The sequence below is a fragment of the Lethenteron reissneri genome, chromosome 26 (genome assembly GCF_015708825.2).
Source record: "Lethenteron reissneri isolate LAM-NWPU_2019-01 chromosome 26, ASM1570882v1, whole genome shotgun sequence".
NCBI classification, from domain to species: domain Eukaryota; kingdom Metazoa; phylum Chordata; class Hyperoartia; order Petromyzontiformes; family Petromyzontidae; genus Lethenteron; species Lethenteron reissneri.
In genome coordinates this window covers 12,156,028-12,176,823 of record NC_083804.1, presented here as the reverse complement: position 1 = coordinate 12,176,823, position 20,796 = coordinate 12,156,028, and the positions used below count along the sequence as shown (strand labels likewise).

General features: G+C 39.1%; 1 protein-coding gene across 2 annotated transcripts; it reads left to right on the top strand.

Annotated features, from left to right (window-relative positions):
• The first annotated feature begins 787 nt into the window (after positions 1 to 787).
• Positions 788 to 20,762, top strand: LOC133347695 (synaptogyrin-1-like). Of its 2 annotated transcripts, none has more exons than XM_061560194.1 (4): positions 788 to 1,192; positions 10,380 to 10,614; positions 11,174 to 11,319; positions 14,221 to 15,926. In XM_061560194.1, the coding sequence occupies exons 1-4, from the start codon at positions 1,064 to 1,066 to the stop codon at positions 14,308 to 14,310; spliced, it is 600 nt and encodes a 199-aa protein (XP_061416178.1). In that variant the 5' UTR covers positions 788 to 1,063; the 3' UTR covers positions 14,311 to 15,926. The 2 variants fall into 2 exon arrangements, with proteins under 2 accessions (XP_061416178.1, XP_061416177.1); XM_061560193.1 differs by lacking the exon at positions 14,221 to 15,926 and adding an exon at positions 15,938 to 20,762 and having other exon boundaries at positions 796 to 1,192.
• Positions 20,763 to 20,796: the final 34 nt, after the last annotated feature.

The following is a 20,796-nucleotide window of genomic DNA, read 5'->3' as shown; positions in this document are numbered from 1 at the left end:
CGTGGGGCCGTCTTCTGTGTCGACACATTGACTTAATAATAAATTTATTCTAAAATGACAAATAATCCCTTCGAAGGGACATCATCCCATGTATGAGATTACAGTATTTAGATTATTTGGCTGCTATAAATTCCCACATGATAAGCAACCTCGTTGGGCTATTATTTGTGGGCAGGTCGCTTCTGAAGAAGGTAATAAGCTCAGTGGGCTTTACGTGGTAAAAATATATTTTATCGATTTGCTTACCTTTCCTATACTTTGCACTCATATCGTGTTTCAGTATTGTTTGTTGTAACTTTCTCACCCGCCCCTACTGGATATTTGTGAAAAATAGTCTTATTGCTCATCGGATTCCTCCAGTATAAATCAAAACTCTGAATATGTATTTGTTTAAATTTTGACTTAAAACGTTCGTGACTGCAGGGATTAATATTCTTGGTTCTTTCGGTAAAGTCACATAGAAAATAGAATAAAAATTCAATTTGAATGTATTTTAAATTTGATCGAATTTTTTAATTTCTTTATAAAAAATTTTGTTTTTTATTATGTCTACGTGAAAAATAAATGAAGTAACATTTTTGGTATCTATTTTTTCTTCTATTTACTTGATTTTACCGAAAACCAAGAATCTGTATTCCTTTATTTGGCCCCCCGATTCACACCCACCCCTCCCCCTCGCGCATCACGTGACATGGAGCCGTTCCCCCCACCCCTTCCCTGCCGCACATAAACCGCCCCCCCCCCCATACAAAACAGTGACCCCCGCCCCAGGCTACGGCGAGCCCCACGGGGTCAAACAAAACAGCTGAACGACGTCTGCCGATAGGGGAAGCGCGCAACCGCGATTTTTTATTCGTCACCGAGTTCACAACAACAGCAGCAGCAGCAGCAATAGCAGCGCGGTCTCTGTCCACCCACCCCTCCCTTCGCAGTCGCTCTACATTACAGCGATAATAGCCCGGGGCCGCCGCTTGCTTGCTAGCTAGCTAGCTGAGCGAAGGGAGGGAAAGCGGAGAGAGGAGAATAACGAGGGAGGAGCAGAAGGGAGAGGAGGTAGAGTGAGATGGAGGCGACCGAGGCGGGCGCGGCCGTGCCGGCGGGCGCGGCGTACGGAGCCGGGCGTGCGGGAGGAGCCTTCGACCCCGTGGCCTTCATGAAGCAGCCGCACTCCATCCTGCGGGTGGTCAGCTGGGTGAGAGCTTCGTCGTCATCCAGCAGTGGAGACCCATGGCTGATTTTACGATACTCGCCCCGCGCGCGGGGACGGTGATCTCGGCTACACGCTGCGTAATGTTTTAAGTGAACCCACGACTGGGCGATGGCCTCACACTCGTTATATCTTTACGGTATATGTATGTAACATAATACACTAAACGGACTAATGTATTACAATGTTTCCAACGCGGGGGTGACCTGGGTAAGACCCCTGCTTGAATTGTAAATGGTGATGCCTGCTCTATGTGCTGTGAAGGGCCATTGCCCGAAACGTCGGATATATGTTTAAGCGTTTTAAGGCAGTGTTATCGACGAGTGGGTTGCGTTTCAATATAAATGGTGATGCCTTAGATATATATTACATTACCAATGTACGCGTTTATACTGCATAGACTCGGAATCTTATTTAATCCTGGGCGTGGTCAACTGGAGGATAAGAACCTGCTAATGTCCATAATGATCAACCATCAAGATGCGTGAGCATAGTGGACACTGCATTGATTGCTACCTTGTGTAGATTATACGCGTATGCTATAGGCTGTTGCGGGGAGGAGCGGTAGGTTCAGAAAAATAATTTTATTGGACCCCAACGCCCCTATGTTTGTGCTGCCTACCTTCACCAACCCGCACCACTGACCAATGTGGTGAAGTATGGTCAAATAACCCCACGATTCGCACGGTGTGGGTAGGCCTTCATCCAGCAGGTGATTGACAATGAGATTTACCTGTAGACATGTTGAGCCCTCTGTATGGTTGGGCATGACTTGTCCCTTTTCTAAAAGTATATACATTCAATCAGAGCCGTTTGGGGCAACATACCCCGCCATTACACCTACATCTGTACATTACACTGTGTAACAATTTATTTTTCCTGGGTAGTAAGTTTTATTTCCTAATTGCGTATGCCTCGAAAGTACAGAAAAGGCCTATTATTCCCCACAAACTTTGTTTTTGTGACCAGGACAGTGATATTTTGAAATTTAGCTATTTTCCAGAACATTCCAGATAGATTCAGTGCTGAGTAAACTTGGAGTAACTTCTAGAACATTCTATAACTTTCCAGTAATATAAATACTATTATAAATACAGGGGCATTAAGCCCACGAGTTCAGTTTAGTTCCAGTTGCCCAAATGGATACATATCTGCATTTTTCTGAGATGGCATGAAGAGGCTGCAAGAATCCGGAAGACGCATTTTGCTATGTCTGTGACTAATTTATCAAGATAAGAGCGAAAAAGTTATCTGGAAGCATCTGCTAAGATGTGCGAGGCCTACAAGGCATATTTTGGCATGCCTGTCGGGGATTAAGATAAACCTTGGGCACCTAATTTCAGCTGTGAGCAATGCAAAACAACTCTGGAAGGTAAGATGGACAATTGTTGCTCGGAATTATATGTTATAAAATTTGTAAAAAAAATTGTTTTAAAGTCATGGGTGAAATAAATGTATTTTTGTAGGATTGTACAGAGGGGAAGAATTTGGCAGGGACCCACTGACCACTCAAGCAACTGCTACTTCTGCATGGTGGACCCTTCCAAATGTCGGACTGGCAAGAATTTACCTGCTATCAGGTATCCGGACCTTCCTTCATCCATTGCCCCGGTGCCACACTGCCATGAGCTCCCTGTACCCACTCATCCGTAGAGAGAGCAGCCGTCTTTAGAAGAGAGTAGCAAGTCAGAAAGCAAGGAAGACGTAGATCTAGATGACAATTTCAGAGGTGGAGCTGAGGAGAGAAACCCATCCTACCCCAAACAAAAAGACCTCAGCAACTTGATCAGAGATCTTGGTCTCACCAAGTCATCGGAGACTTCAAAATCGTGGCATTCCTGATGGGTCTCCAAGGCGGTTTTACCAAGTTTCCATGCTATCTTTGTCTTTGGGACTGCAGGGACACCCAAGGTGTACTACCACAGGTGGGACTGGCTACAGCAGACCGAGTTTTCTGTGGGGAGGAACAACGTCAAGTGGGAGCTACTGGTGGACCCCCAGAAGGTGCTGATGCCATCACTGCACGTAAAATTGGGCCTTATGAAACAATTTGTCAGAGCTGTAGATAAGGAGTCTGCAAACTTCAAGTATCTTCAAGACTTCTTCCCTAAGCTGTCTTGAGGCAAAGGTCAAAGCCGGTGTCTTCGTCGGACCACAGATGAAGAAGATTCTGGATGCAAATGAATTCCCCAAATAGCTCACTAGTAAAGAAAACGTGGCCTTGGAACAGCTTTGTCGCAGTGGTTCGTGGCTACCTGCGCAATCATAAGGTCGAAAACTATGTGGAGCTGGTTGAGACTGGTGAAGAACTACAGCACAATGGGCTGGAGGATGTCTCTCAAAGTTGATATCCTTGATGTTCATGTTGATAAATTCAAGGAGAACATGGGAGCGTACTCGGAGGAGCAAGACAAGCTCTTCCACCAGGATATACTGGACTTTGAATGCCGCTACCAAGGACAGTATAACGAGAACATGATGGGAGACTACATTTAGGGATTGATTCGTGAAGTGATTTACAGTATAATCAAATCTCGAAAAACTACTCGCTTCCAAATATTTCGTTGTAATTTTTTTATTACTTTAGTATAAATACATGTTGATTTTGATTCATATGTTGTTGTTTTTCTGACTTTGTGATCGAAATGACACATATTCGCCCGTTTTCTCATGAAAAATAAGTAAACTTCAAAATAGCACTGTCCTGTTCACTAAAGCAAAGTTTGTGGGGAATAATAGCCATTTTCTATACTTTTTAGGCATAAGCAATTACGAAATAACATTTACTACTCAGGAACAAAAATTGTGTCACATAGTGTTATATATGGTAAGCCCCGTATTAATGCAAATCCGTATCGCATATGGCACTCTTTGTTGAGGGTGATGAGCTGGGACCATACACCACTCATGCACATGTCTGTACAATACAGATGGGATTTATACAGTGTTCAAATCCCACAGACATTCAGAATGCTGTGAAAAAATAGTGAACATTTATTTCGTATAGAGTCAGCAATTCAATTGCAGACGAAATAAGGAAGCCTGGATTGGAACATGGGCAGGCGAGTCCACAGCACGGATGACGGAGTAGTTCCAGAAAACGTTGAGGAGAGGAGGGGAGTAACATCCAAATGAGTGAGGGTTGTTTGGAAACTTTCATAGAATGCTTTGGTTGCTGGAATGGAGGGCTCCGAAGGGATTCGAGTGAGATAGGACGGGAGATGTTGGCAGGCCCAGGTTCATGGAGGTTCTTGAAGATGGTGAGGGTGATCTTGAATTTGATGTGAGACTGGTTTGGCAGCCAGTGGAAGAATTCGAGTATTGTGGTGATGTCACAGTTGCGGTAGAGTCTTGCATCATCTGGAGTTTGCTGAGGGGTGTGGATGAGAAGGCATGAATTATGGTCCTATGAGGAAGGTTGACTTGCAGATTTGAGATTTGTGGAAGTGGAATGAGTGCTCGGATTCAATGACATGTTAATGGTGTAGGACAGGGGTCGGCAACCTACGGCTCCGGAGCCGCATGCGGCTCTTTACGGGCTGCTTCTTGACGATATGTACGTATGTACAGTATGTATTCAGATGCATTGCGGCTCTTGAAATACTGAATTTTGTACCGAATTGGAAAGCAATGGCTCTTCTTGTTATTTTGGTTGCCGACCCCTGGTGTAGGAGATGCATGCTCACACTGTACTCTGCTGGGTGTGAACGTTTAAGTCATGCCCAACGTTTTGAAAATATTTATTTTGAGGAAGTTAGAACCAATCCAAAATAAGACAGTATCAAGGCAGTATTTCGGAGTGTTCTTTAAGGTTGGATTCCTGGAATCGATAGCAATGTATAGCCGGGTGACAACACCATAGAAGTGATGGTTGGAATTAAAACTGGGGATGACTATTTGCCAAGCAGGAGGACATATAGCAAAAAAATCAAGCGGCCAAGGATGGAGCCTAAAACCTCATACATTTGGGGTTTTTGAGCGGAAGTTTTTCCTTGTGTAAGGGATACCAAGAGGCAAACTATATTTGGAAATAAATCACCGTGTCTAACGGCTCGTGAGTACAAATGGCTCGTGAGTTGACTCATTGGTGATCTATCACAGGGGGGAGCTGATGTCGGTATTTGAAGGTGGAGAAAATTAATATCGGATTGGTGATCAGAGGAAACTAATTGGAGATGAGGGGTCGGTTTGGAGATGGTAATGAGAAACACTAGCCTTTTGCCCGTCCAAGGACTGGTGTATTTCAGTAAATCTGAATCTTGCAAGCGAAAAGCAGACCGCGACGTGATATTACATCAATTTGTGTGCAATTTGTAAGGCAGCGGTGACACAGACTTATTTCATTTAAAGGTTATAATCCCTTGTTCATCATGACGTCCTTTTTACTTTGATGTCTCAATCGCGTTACGGAGATCGCGTGACGTGAGGGTTCTGCATTTGTAGTGAGGGTTGTATGTTGACGCCGAGGAGGGGGGAGGAGGCGCCTTGCCCCCCCATGTGGAGTGACGTCACCCGCTAATTGTATTATTGAGGGGGGGTGCCCATTTGGAGGACGTCACCTGCTCCTGATTATTAATGAGGGGGGCTGGTCGATGTGGAGTGACGTCACACGCGGGACAGACATTCTTGGCTCATAATAGTGTATAGTACGTTATGTATTATATAGCTTTAGGTCAAACTACCACTTATTTGTAACAAAAAAGGTCCTTTAAACATCTGCAATTCACCAGTATCGGTTTAAGCAAGCCTGATGGTACTGATGAAATAAAACTGGCCAAATTTAGCTTTTATTAAACCAATTCTAATTAAAAGATGCACCCCCAGAAGGATGTTCAGCTGAAAAGATGTGTAAAACATACTTTTGCTATTTACATTCTCGAAAACAATTCTGAATTATTAAGTTTAAATCGTATGACTTAAAGATGCACACATACAGAGTACAGTAGTTATTTTCATTGAGCACTCAGCTGGTTGAGTGTAAAGGCTACCAATCTCAGTTTTTACAGGGAAGTAAAATACAAATCTTTTGGAGTACAGTAATTCGTTTTTATATACTAAAAGTAAAATAAATTTTTATCATACCAGGTAAAGCCCTCTGGGCTATATAACTCTTTTTCAAAGCGATCTTGCCACAAATGATTGCTCAAAGAAATGGCTTTCACGTGGATTTTTTTTTGCAGCCAAATAATGATCTAAACGCATGTTACTAAATGTGGAGGGAAAAACTGGAGAACCTGAAGAAAAAGCCACACGACCACGGGGAGAACATGCAAGTTCTAAATGTACAGGCGTCAGGATTGAACCCACGAACTCCTGCGTACCAGGAAAGGCAATTAACATCTCGCCACCAGTAGACGGAACTGTAGTAAGAGATTCATATTTGGGTGTTTGGGTTAGTAAGGACTTGGAGTGATGGTGCAGTGGTTCAGGCACTACGCGATACAGAGGGGGACCTTCAGCTCAATTCCTGACAACAGCTAACATCAGTGGAGAGTGATATCTGAACCAATCCACCAATCTGCACTCACCAGCATGGTGAAGTATGATAAAAAAACATTCCCCATAACCGACATGGCCTGGGGGGAGACCTTTCACCCAGTCATGATTTGACAAATACCTATCAAATTTGACATACTTCCCTTGTAGAAATTATTGTTTTTGTTGTAATCCAGGAGAGCCTCACTGAGTCTTAAGACATGTTATTAAGTGGTAGTATATAGTATCTAAAGTACATATGAACAGCATCTGCAGGCATCATTGCTGTAGCTGCCGATGATTGGACTTTTAAGTTGTGCAGACAACTGAAATTAAGCCTTTTTCTTGATACCAATGAACTGTTGAATTTGAGATGCATCCCTTATTTTAAACCAATTGCAGTAACATTAACGTGCATATATATTGCATTTATTTGGGAGTGACATAGGATATTTGGTAGTCCTAAGTAATGTCAGGTTGACCTGAAACACGGAAATCCTCTGGGATTAAGTGTAATCGAAGAACCTGCAGCAATAACTTGGTGTCAGCAAGCATTGATGCTCACTTGCAAACACTCGTCCCTTTAGGGTGTGATTACATGCATGTGCATGCGTCAAGTCCATTACTCGGTGTATTTTTATATAAATCATATATTTTATTGCTTAAGTTATCGGCTGGGCAGATTGAAGGATTTTGTTTAATTCGGAGGAGAGGGTGATTGAATATATAAATTTACCATCAGATTAGCCAGTGAAATACCGTTCTGTTCTCAAGTATAAAAGGCATGGTATCGATTTAATGCAATAATATTGCACACATTAACAGCTACCAGAACATGCATGGCTTAATCTGATAAGTGGCATTTACAAAGCATATCCTGGGGAAAATGTACGTAAGCGGTATACTATGTACTGCTACAGTGTTTCATTGATTCCACTGAAATACTGTTCTCTAGTTAAATGCAAACTATTTAATGTTTCAATCAGTAATTGTGCTGTTATCTAGTTTGTTACACACTGCTCATTAAAATTCACACCATTGAGTTGTGTTGATGTGTTTGCGACAAGATGAATACATACAGTAATGACAGTGGGTATATTTGTTCCACATCCTCTAAATTTGTGGAAGCAGAAGATAAAACTGCTACTCCAATAAAACGGGTTACTGTACATTGGAAGTATAAACAAACACATTGTCATGTTCACAATATGTGATCACGTAAATTATGCCGATCACGTAAATTATGCCAATCCCAGAATTGTGGACAACATTCTAACTCTTAACACTTCCTGGAATTCTTTTTCCGAAACGCTATTTTTTTTTCTCTGAACCTGGTTTCTTTGGCTCGTTAAAATGGATGGTAATAAACATAATTTTCCAAATTGAAGAAAATCCTGACCACCAATAAACCTATACGTAATTATATCTATACCAGTTTTCCTTGCATCGTAGGGATGTGTATTGGATCTGTTAATGTACGTCATTGGTCTGTTTATATCTTGTACAGTAACAGTGTAAAATACTTCCACGTAAGACTGCAGAAAATATATGTAAATAACACCACAGCCACGTCAATCTAACATCACATTTAAATGTTATGTTAGATTTTCCCAATCTTGTTATTATCGAAGAAATTAGTTCGTTCTGAGCCTTTGGTACGATGTCTTTGGTGTCTAGGACAATATGTAACATTTGATTTTCACTCTTTGCTCCATGAGGTCGTGCATGTCACGAACATTTATTTCGAATCCAAATGTCTCACATGTGGGACTATTAATAATGACATGGCATATATGAAGCATATTCCAACGTTAAATGTAACTGCATTGGAAGGCAAATTGAAAATGAAATTATTTTAACATGAACCGTATCACAGTTCTTATTTGCTTGTGCATAATGGACTTTTATCTAGATTGCTTCATATATGTGTTGGCATGTCCTACCTTGGCTTAACACTGCTTTAGAACCTGGAGATAATTAAAAATCTAATCCTATTGAAACATAGGGACGCTATTAATGTAGTATGTGGTCATTATTGTGTTATACAGTATGTGTGGTTATATAGAGACGAAAGAACATGGAATAAATACACATTTTACAGGTAATTAAAGGTCTTTTTGCAGACCAAAATGGTAAAGAGTCGGGTTGAGTCAAGGTCGTTAGCTCATCTGTTTATCTTTTTTGTCACAATTCTTGATTCATATTTTCAGTTTCAAGTAGAATAGGAAAGAATGTCTGCGTTCGTATGCAGATGGTGTTGTTATTGTAAGTTCAACTCAAGCAGTAAATTAAACTACTCTTGTGATGTCAAACATTTCGGATTTCAGGAAGCATGACACAGCAAAGTGAAGGCCCGAAGCACACACAATCAAAAGGCATTGTCACATTAAAGTGATACCCCAAAGTGGTGGAGGCAGTGCCTGTACCTTCGATGATTCGTTGGTGAATAATGTAAAATGCGTAAGATATTTGAATGTGGAACAAACATATTAATAAGATATGACCGTATAAGCTAACAATTGAGACTTCATGCTTCCCACTATATTTTAAAAGGCCATATAGATTAGGATTGTATGTTTAACAGCCATGGTTCTTACTCCAAGTTATTGCATGATTTAGTTAGAAAATAATGAGTACTGTATAGCAATTCTGGCAGTATTGACATAAATTACATATCAGATATCGTAAGCAGTGACTTGCCTTATAGCATCCTAGCTGTACAAGTTTATGAAGGGACGTTGACACTTATTTCCACTGGTGTCATTCTACTTTTAATTAAATGAAAGACATTCAGCCAACAACAGCTGTATACTTTAATCTGTTTAAAATAACACCGTATGTTACGAGAGTACAATTACATATTGAAAGAGCTCATGTTTATACTGTATTCACACTTTTAAATAGTATATTGGGTATTCTACACTACTTGTTGGCTAAATTGCAATTTATTTTTTATAATCAACTAATGGTAATACTTTAGCCAGTCCTGTTGATAGCATTATATAAGTAAGATATTGTGATTGTAATTTTATTATGACTATAATGAAATGTATTTGCGTAAATGAAATCGTGCGTTAGAAATAAATGTAATAATGACCAGTGGAATATCCATTTTTACCCAACTGTATTTGTTCACATATTTATGTATAATATAAATTAATGGCAAGATGCTATATATAGTTAGTAACTATATATTCAGTAAACACTGCATGACCACAATTTTATAATTGTTTTAAGAATATCACTATTTTTCGATTTAAAGCTTTCGTGACTGCAGGGATTCATCTTCTTGGTTCTTTCGGTAAAGTCACGTAGAAGGGACATAATAAAATAATAAAAAGAAAACATAATAAAATTATTCTCACGAAACGTCGAAGAAGAATATCACTATATTGTGAAACCTACTGGGGGGTGGGGTGCAGAGCACGGCTCACTGTGAGCTTGTGCATTTCCCCATCTGGGCTCGACATCGCTGTTTATTCCTTCAGGGTTAATACAAAATAAGTACCTCTATTTGGTAAGTCAACACTGTTTATCATATGGAAGGACTCGCCCCCATTTTAGACAATGTTTAATTTCATATACTGGCTCACAGCTACAAACACTGACATACCCCCCCCACCAGACACACGTTTGAGCTGGGTGAAACCACCTGTGACTTTTTTACTTTGAATCCCGCGTTCATTTCGTTCTGCAGTTCTTCTCTATCGTGGTGTTTGGCTGCATTGTCAACGAGGGCTACACAAACAACCAAGGCTCCAAGCTGCACTGCATCTTCAACGGCAACGGGGATGCGTGCCGCTACGGCATCACGATCGGCGTGGTGGCGTTCTTCGCCTGCGTGGCCTTCCTGGCGCTCGATGCCTACTTCCCGCAGATCAGCAGCGTCAAGGACCGCAAGCGCGCAGTACTGGCCGACCTCGCCTTCTCCGGTCGGTGTCTTCTGGCTAGACGTCCGTTTAACACTTTTCCAGTGGTGTCCGTCTCCTTAAGGTTATTAAGGTGTCATTGAATAAAGCATTCGTTGGATTGAACGTGCATAGTGTATATGATTGTTAAAACGCTAAAACAAATGCACAAGGATGTTTTGTTTGATGGAAAGGCTATTGAAACTCTCCATGGAAATGTTTTATTGAATACTCTTGTCAAGTTGAGCCACTGAAATATTAATTGTACAGTGGTTTCCAAGCAATTCTCAGGGATGTGGGTCGTGATGCACATGTATTTTCACTAAGTGTACAAAACTAAAGGCCAGTATGAGCAATACAAAAACACTGTTGGTGAAACACTTTAATGCACAGCTCAGTACCATGGATGCAGTATTACTACAGTTTAACACTGCTCATACAGAATAGGGAAGTAAACATTTCCATTGTCAAAATAGACATGGATAAGGGTACATTTAGAAGAAGAAAAACACATGACGCTTATGTTGGTTGGTGTCATGTCCTTAAGTACGTGCTTGTTTCCGTTCTCTTATGCTGTGTTCAGCTTTCTGGGCCTTCATGTGGTTTGTGGGCTTCTGCCTCCTGACAAACCAGTGGCAAGAAACACCTGACAGCAAGGTGCCCAATGGAATTGGAGCAGACAGTGCTCGCGCTACCATCGCCTTTTGCTTCTTCTCCATCATCTCTTGGGTGAGGAGCTTGCATTTAACTGTCGGTGAAATGCTCGGAATTTTTTGGCGCAGACTTGCACACACATGCAAATAAATGTTTGAGTAATTTTAAAATTGTAGCACCAAATAAAGCAACACTTCTATGACATGTGGCATATCTAACTCTCCTTGAAGGAGAACCAGTCTACATGGGTGTTCATATTCTTAGGTTTTTTCGGTAAAGTCACGTAGGTAAAACATTAAAATTAATAAAAGTAAAATAAAATAAAAATCACGACGTTTCGGAGGCAACACAAGCTTCCGTCTTCAGGTGGAACCGTCACAGCCACGACAGCTGTATCATTTACTTGATACAGCTGTATCATTTACTTGATACAGCTGTATCATTTACTTGATACAGCTGTATCATTTACTTGATACAGCTGTCGTGGCTGTGACGGTTCCACCTGAAGACGGAAGCTTGTGTTGCCTCCGAAACGTCGTGATTTTTATTTTATTTTACTTTTAGTAATGTTAATGTTTTACCTACGTGACTTTACCGAAAAAACCTAAGAATATGAATCCTTGCAGTCACGAAAGCTTAAAATCTAGAATACATGGGTGTTCATTGTTAATTGTAACACGATTGGTTACGTCTATGCCAGAAACATGTTTTAACTTTCCTGACGTGTAATTTGAAATGCAGGCAGTAAGAATGGTAAATGTTATGCTTGCTTATTTTATAGTAAGAACTGCTACATTTATTACAATAATTGGCTATAATTTACTTATATTGTTTCATTTTACTTGTGCATGCAATGTTATTTCACTGCCAGGAATAAATACGCCCTGAACACTCCATATATTAGGACTGGTTTATCTCTCAAGTTATCAGTTTGAAAACCACGATTCTAAAAAGATGTTTAAAAATATAAATATAACAAATCCATTGGGTGGTACCACTCTACCAAATCAATAGTAGTTCCAAAATAAGTGTATATGTGCTGTTAATGGTGTGGCCAACTGCTTCGACTGGAGAAGAGATCAGGCAGGTCTAAATGATTGCTGTCATACCTATGGTGTATTTCACAGTTCCCTTTGATAATCTCAAAATAGCTCACGAGCCTGCTTAAGGGATGCCATAGCCAAGGCTTTGCAGTAGAGTGCATGATTTGTAGCAGCTACTTCAAATGGCTGAAAAAGACCATTTTGTCTACAACAACGAATTCTAACCTTGTATGATGAAGTTGGTTAAACAAGGAGTGTCACATCTGAGAAACCGAGGTTATAATTGCTGCTTCCATATCCAGTTTACATCAATACAGGCAGTCCTCGACTTTTGAAGGGGTTATGTTGCTGAGACCTGTTTATAAGTCGATTTGTTCATATCTCAGAACTTGGTGTAAAAAATGTATTACAGTTCAACAAAAAAGGGAAGCATTGTTAAACATAAATAAGAAGAAATATTGTACATTTGCAAGTAATAAATACCGTATAGAAAATAAAACATAAAAGAAAGTAAAATAAAATAAAAATCAGTTTTATTTTATTAAAAATCTGTTTTATTTTCACTGACCTTGAATCCTGATGCTGGCTTTCTTGTTGGAAGGGGCATTATGAGTCCCAGAAAGATGCTGGCATTTATTTCATCTCGCAAAGGATCATTCCACCAAACATAATAGTTGCACGGTTTGGTTCATAAGTATGACCGAACGTTTGCAAGTCGGATGGTTAAAAGTAAACAACTTTATAGCGGTTCTTTCGTAAGTGCGGATGTTCATAAGCACTTGCATTTGCAATTTATATCATCTTAAGCAGATAATTTATGCTTTTAACATCATCAGTTTTATTTTGAAGGACATTCCAGACAAAATTGCATTTTGAAAAGGGCTACAATGCTTCCTTGTGTATGAATCGGTAATTAATAGTGACGCATTTTTTTAGCGGACACTATTAAACGGAATCTCAAGGGCTCTATAATAAATGAGTGTTGAAGTCATTTGTTACCATATAATTAACGTTACATAACCCTTTGGAATGTAGAGACTGTATGTAAATAATTTCATCACCAATGCTTGGACTGAGAGCAGTGGCATGACAAGTCTGCTTTAATGTAATGTTTAGCTTTATATAGCTTCGTTAATGTAAATTTCATCTCGTGATCGCTGAGGAACCACAGACAAGCGGGAAAGCAGCCAGGCTTTGAGCAGGCACGAACAATTCCCACATCCCTGTGGTGCTCTATATTAATGAGTGTTTATATGTGTGGGTGGAAACCATAGCACCCGGAGAAAACCCATGCATCCATGGGGGAAACACTATCCTATACAGAAGGGACAGATGGAGGCGAGTCCACATTTTGTCTTTCCAATTTCCCTGACAAACCAGCACCTGGACTCCTGGGGGAAGGGAGTTATGCAATATTTTTGCGATTTGCCAAGAGCTTTATTTTTCCTTATGAAGTGCCATATAGCTAATGATGTTTATACCAAAAAAATATATATTGTTATACAATGTTTTGGAATCAATGACCTTTTTGTGTATTTCAGGCATGATTTTCGATGATTTTTGCTGTTTTAATGATCACCCACATTTGCACAATAGTAAAATGTCCTAATGGTTGAAAATGTGTTGAGAACGTGAATCATTTTCAGTGTTGACAATATGGCAAAGTAGAAAACAAACAACACCACTTATTCCAATCAATAACCGACAGTAGTACCTTAACAAACACTCGATTAGTGTATCCATTTACTCTTGCGTGCTACCAGACACAATCGTAACAAAATCTTGCGATGCAGTCCTTTTTGTGTTCAACTGCACTAATCGTTATGTTACACAATATACTTTGCATATGTAAACTCTGTCGTGCGTTCCACTCTTTTGCGCTCCATTTATGGTTTTCAACTTTTTTGTACCGTGTTTTTGTACCACACTCCAGGCTTACCAATCATTGTTTGCACTGGGCAGGTTTAAGCACATTGGTTACTCTGAGGAGACTCAGGCCAGGCTTCTGTCAGGGCTCGTTTAGAATGCATTTATAACCATTTATATGCTTATATATCTAGAATCTGCTTGCTATTCTTCGTGCTCATCCTCTATTTTAGAATTCACGTGTGGTTTTTAACCTGATACCTTTGGATAGACTTTAATTTTGATCCTTTTCAAGTAAAGGTTTTGCAAGTTATCTTCTAATGACGTATGAGTGAGATGCACTCATGTTTTCCAATACGTAAAAATAAACATGAAATGTAATAAATTAATTTCGATTTGAAACAGGTTGAGAACCACTGACCGAAACACCTTTCAGTCAAGTACCATCATTTAATTTGTCAGACTGATTTTTTTCTGAAATTTTGTAACTTTAACTTAACACTAAACTTGCCATGCATGTTTTTTTTTCAGGAAATAAAGATCATTAGAGCCATAAGGACACTTTAAAATACTTTTTAATGTTTTTCTTCCTATTTTACGAACTGTACACAATCTGTTAATTACGAGAGACAAAGTACGGAACAGAGTTCCTTTGTGTGGCCGAGCGGCAGCGCGCTTGCCACTTGTTGCAGAGGCTCGCATACCTGTCAACCCCTTGTCAGTGCCTACCTTATTACAGATAAATTCAGACCTTATTGGTCACCCCATGCCCCTTTTAAATCTCAAAGTTCATTTTACAAAGTCCCATTACAAGGGAGAAACACAAACAAATAGACAAAAAATGTGTTTTTGCCCGTATTGAAACGACCGTACGCCGAATGGAAGTGAAAACTAAATTTCCCTGTACAAGAATACGGGTAAACCGTATGGGTTGACAGATATGGGCTTGCAGTTCCACTTCAGCAGCTGCCCTGATTCGTACCCTAGGTGTATTAACCAAAAAATACCAGGGTGTCTGCATCTCAGTGGATGTTAATGATTCCATAATTGTTATTCGAAAAAGAGTAGACCCAGTGTGTGCCGGTGTCACAGGCCAAACTTTTGTCAAATTTGAAATTACTTGCAATTGACTTAATTGGGTAACGCCACCTGGCAACGTCGCCCCTAATGTGAAACGCATGCGAACTAATTGTCTGCAAAAAATAGCACCTTTGAGATAGCCTTGTGATGATGATGATTATCCAATGAATGTTTTGTAATGTAAGCTTTGCTACAATATCTGTGACTACTACACCTATGTCATAGATTGTAGTAATTAGAGCCAATTGAAATACCTGGAAACACTAACTATTTAAATACTTATTTTACTATGAGATACGATAATATTAGATTGTTTTGTATAACCTCAGAGGTGCTATATGAAACAATTAACTTTTCCAGAAATTAATGCAAACTGATATTTACTAGAGACACGGATTTGGAGTTCCTTATTGTGCATTGAAATGTTTTTGAAAGCTTTGCTTAACATGTCACCAGAACTACGTGAGAGTGTCAGGATCAGCATGTGTGAGAACTAACCGTTTCCTTGCTTCACAATCATCTAGATAACTTGTATCCTGTGTTTTTTTAACCCTGCCTAACCCCGGCCCTCGACATCCCCTGGCGCACCCAAAATGTTCTCCCAATCGCCTGTCAATGGTGACCGTGCACCTTTTGGTGGCAATGTGCCTTGGGGTGGGTGGGGGCGGTGTGGCGTTTCCACGTGGATCTCTGGCGCGCAACAGAGTGGGATCGCCTTCCTGGCATTGCGGAGGTTCCGTCTGGGTGCCGACGCGGCGTTCTCTTCACCGTTCGGGGACGGTGGGGCCGGCATCGCTGACGGCGACAACATCATGCCGGTGCCGACGCCGCCCTACGCCACCGGCAGTGGGGTGGAGGGCGAGGAGGCTTACAGCAAGCCTCCCTTCTCCCAAGCAGTGCCTACCGCAAACACATTCGCTACGCCTGCATACTGAGTGTTGGAAAATAATATTATTGGGATTTGGCTTGGGTTGCAATTGATTGGTCGTAGTATTAAGACTCCGTCTGTGAAAGTATAAAAATGAGGTTGCATTGGCCAATGCTGCAAATGCGGTTACTTCTGTGAGCTGCAATTACTCTTTAAGTTATCTAAAAGTGAGCTTATATTAGCATAGAACATTTTTTATGAAAGCCACAAATGTGTTTGCTACACTAATTGGCAAAGTGTATGATAGAGCAGAAATGTAGCTATTGAGGTTAATCATAAAAATGCGTTATCATGATGATTATTCTGTTCTGTACTGTCCACGTGCATGGAAATTCACTGAGTGCATACAGAAGTTGCACAGACATTTTACAGTGTACGCATTGCAAATGAATGTGCACAATACCAAATCCTCTAATTGCTATCTTCTTTATCATATTTTTTTTTACATCAGTTTCAAATTCGGATATACAATTGATAATGATAAAGTTCCATTCCTGCCTCATTTTTACCACGGTTCTGGGTGATAGCATCCATTGCCACTCGGTTGTCCTGAGTGAGGTGTTTTTGTTTTGTGTGCGTAGACAGTTGCGAGTTTGTTTCCATTTTGAGCGTGTCAGCACTTCATCGCGTTTGATTTGTGGAGGTATTGGCTACTCCATAATGCCAAATGTCATTGACAGCCTCTGCATGCTTTATCAAATATTGGATTTTTACATCAGAAGGCTTCTTCTGCCGAGTATTATCTGTTACTCATATACCCGATCTCTGCTTCATCTTACTTTGATGTTAAATTATTTAGCAACCATTAAGTTTAATGTGCAAATTATATAACTGGACATGTTTGCATTTGGTTATTTTATAGCCTGTTTAAAATATAGTAAAGTTTTTGGGAAGATTTTAAGGAAGTTGTGTGAGGGTTAAATGTACCTTCACCTAAATGTAATAAAGCAAACCTAATTACAAAAAACTACTTTAAAATTAATTATGTGCAGCAATTTTTTAAAAATAAAATTATCACTGACTTTTGCCATTAAAATAAATTCATTTTATTGTTCCCAAGTAGTTTCTAACCTTTAAAAATCCCTATTTGAGCATTGTTAAGATTGATGATTTATGAGTGGCTGCCTGCTATCACTAACAAGATACTTGGCATTTTTGGTGGAATATACAGTTGGAATTGATGACATTGAGGGCTTTTGTTAAAAGGGATGATATATTTAAATGCCATTGCTTAATAGAATGCATGGTTGAGCATTCAATGCTAGGTTAACTAATATATATGTATCGTATGTTGAACTTCTTTCACACTGTACATAGCCAACCGTACTAATGGGGGGTGCGGGAAATATGAGTGGTTCAGTTTTCACAAGATATACTCGTGTGTTGAAAAAATGAAAGCACCGTATATTTTGCTTATAATTTTACAAACATCGAATTTCTCTTATGTTTTCAAAAGACAGAATAAGCATCCAATTTTAATTATGGTGCTGTTACTTTGGCCTAACAATAAAGTAATACCTATTTTTCATGTGAATGAAATATTTAAACGTGTGTGTTACAACACATGGGGTTGCTGCTGCTTATTTATATTATTAAGATGCATTACAAATATTGGTTTTAAAAAAACATTTTTAACAGGCAATAAAAAACCAAGAAATGTAAAGCAGGATTTATTTTTAGGTTTTGGTGTTGCTGAAGCTCTGCACGCCTAAATATTCACTTCACTTTTCGTCAAAACAAAACGTGTACTGAACCTTTCACCGCTAACAATATCGCAGTCGTTATGGAAGAGCACTTAAATACTAAATTACCGTACACATCTTGAAATGTTCGTTTCTGTAAGCCAAAAATGTACAGTACAATTTCAAATGTACATCTAATTGTACCGTACATGACAAAGCCAAGCGATTACGTGTGTAAAATGTGCTTTGTGTGAAAATGATCAAGCATGCAACACTGAATTTTTCTTCTTATTTGCTTACTATTTTGTGAATGTTAAAAAAAGTGTTTTCATGCACACGTGTGGATCCACTTGATATAAGTGGTAAGTCGTGACACAAGGCTTTTATTTGTGCAATGTAGTACACTAGCATCACTCGTAGCAATAGCGTTCCATGGGTTATATGTGCAGTGTTATTCAAAAGGTATAATCATTGTCATGACCCTCAGAATCTGTCGAAGGGAAAAAATATTTGCACATTTTGCAGTTCATTCATTTAAGTGCCGATTATTACGTGTAAATTAGGCCTACATTGTAGAACGTTCCTGTACACAGGTACCATAAGGAGAGTTTTCTCAGAAGCTGCCATTCTGAACGTGGCGTATAACCTTTGAAGAGTAAATTATGCAAATCGATTGATTGCTGGTTTGCCAGTGTGCTGAACGGTGTGGGTTTTGTGGGCAACGTTTGTGTGTGTCTTAAGAATCATTCTCGTGAGTAAGTGTGTGAGGAGCCATCAAGACACGTTTGAGAATCGGTTACTACAGTTTGTTTTGTATACATACTGTAACGCCATATGGTGCTTCGGAAGAAATCTGGAGTTAATTGATGTTATTTGTCAGAATATCCCATTGGCAAATTGTGTTCTCTGTTTTCTTCTAAAGAGCAGACATTGCACAAAAATTGGAAAAATACATATGGAGTTGAAAAAAAAATCGTGTCATAGTAAACTAAATGAAAAACTGTTGCAAAAAAAGTCGTCGGCCAATATATACGCTCGGTAATTGTAAGTGCATGTCGCTGACTCTCCATATAAATTACTGCCTCAAGCTATAATTACATTGTCGCATTTGTTAACAAATATTATTCAATAAATTCATGACTTGCTTGAGTAATTTTTAAACTTAAAACGTTTTGCCCATGACTTGATATTCCAGTGTCAAGTCGGCCAAAATCCTCGTGTATCCTGTAAATATATTCAGACTGGAGGCCTAGATCTGAACATCTGTTAATTATTGATGAGATTTTAAAGTATATAATGTATACTCCCAGTATGGAATGAGGCATGCAATGGCAATACTCCCGAGTTTTTATTTGGGCCTTGATGAATGACAAAATATTACAAATGGAAAACGGACTGATGAATAGAAATTAGTTCCGCGTCCACAAAGATAGTGTAATTCGACACGTGTCACTGGACATGTTTTATTTATAAGGAATTGCAATTAAGTAGTTATGTACCGTATTATGAAGCTGGAAATGCAAGAGAAAACTAAAATAAATAAAACATCGAAGCACTCGTATTGAAGCGTGGGAAAAAAATGAAACTGAGGCTGCTTATAGTGATGTAATCATTTTAACCTGTGCATTACACGAACATGTGCTTGTTTATTTCTTGAATTGTACAATTGTTCTTTGAAAACCAGACCTTTAAATACCCTTAAATATAACGAGCTGGCTTAATTACAATTAATAGGTGGTTATCAAGCATATGAGCCATCATTGTCAAAATCGATGATGTAACAAAATTCAGCCAGTATATAGACAGGCTATCGGTGGAGTTTCTACTCAATCGCTTATTCCCTTGGTATGTTAAAGCCACTCTTAATGTGGAAAATATACTTTCATTGTTCTTTGTCACCAACTTTTTTTTGACCAAACTTAACTCGGGTCTGCTCCACGATTTTTTTCTTTAAATAAACAGGTCGTGTAAACAGAAAACAGTCATCTTAATGATGGGTTTGAAAGCTGAGTGACATCTGTTTCTCTCATTGATTAAAGTTGAACCTTGAGATAAAATGAATACTGTAAAATGTAAAAAAAGTCATTTGTATTTGGCTTTTTCTACTTTTTTTTGCAAGCACTGCACAGTATGTTTTTCCTGTTTTGCCCCGGATACTTTATGAACAATAATGTCGTTTAAATGAAGCTTGTATATATTGTTAAAATGCCTTTTTGAAATGAATTTAAAATAATATATAGAACTGAACCGGTACATATTTTCTGTTCAAATATTTTCTCCCAATTGAATTAAATGTATGTTTGGCATTTAATTACCCTATTATTTGTCCTAACTGATTTAATTGATCGTTTAATGTGATTTATTTTAATGACATTTAAAGGAAGAACTCGTGTGATGGGTTTTTTTCTTCCTCGGCAACATGTTGCACATTCGTATATGGCATTTGTGTTTTATGCATAGAAAGTACTTTTAAATTGGAACATATTCAGTAGTTTGGATATTGCTCAATTCCTGTTGTGCCGTAAAATGTTGTGCCTTTTGTATGCACTGCTACTGTTAATGACTACTGCTTCTTGTTATAAACAAAATATGCGTGCAACAACATCACGTATTATATGACGCACTATTTGCTGTTCATCATAAGCCATCTTAATTTACTTGGCACTGCGGAAATAGTTATAAATTATGGTGACAATGTTGATGGTGTACTATTAGTGTCACTATACTTCACAGTAATACATTTTGGGTTACAATATATAATGATACACTGGTGCATGTGAATTCCATAAATTTCTGTTTATTGTTGACATGTTTTAATTGTCAATTTGCGAGCTACTGTATGCTGTAGAAATGTAGTGTGTGCTTGTGAAGTACGTGTCATACATCTGTTTAGCTAAATAAAGTATATGAATCAGTGTTTGTCATTGTCCTTTGTTTTACGTCACCTCTATTC

Excerpts from the sequence above, each read along its gene's own strand:
- LOC133347695 (XM_061560193.1), top strand. The coding sequence starts at position 1,064 with ATGGAGGCGACCGAGGCGGGCGCGGCCGTGCCGGCGGGCGCGGCGTAC. Across the intron at positions 1,193-10,379 it reads TCCTGCGGGTGGTCAGCTGG|TTCTTCTCTATCGTGGTGTT; the intron begins GTGAGAGCTTCG and ends TTCGTTCTGCAG. Across the intron at positions 10,615-11,173 it reads GGCCGACCTCGCCTTCTCCG|CTTTCTGGGCCTTCATGTGG; the intron begins GTCGGTGTCTTC and ends TGCTGTGTTCAG.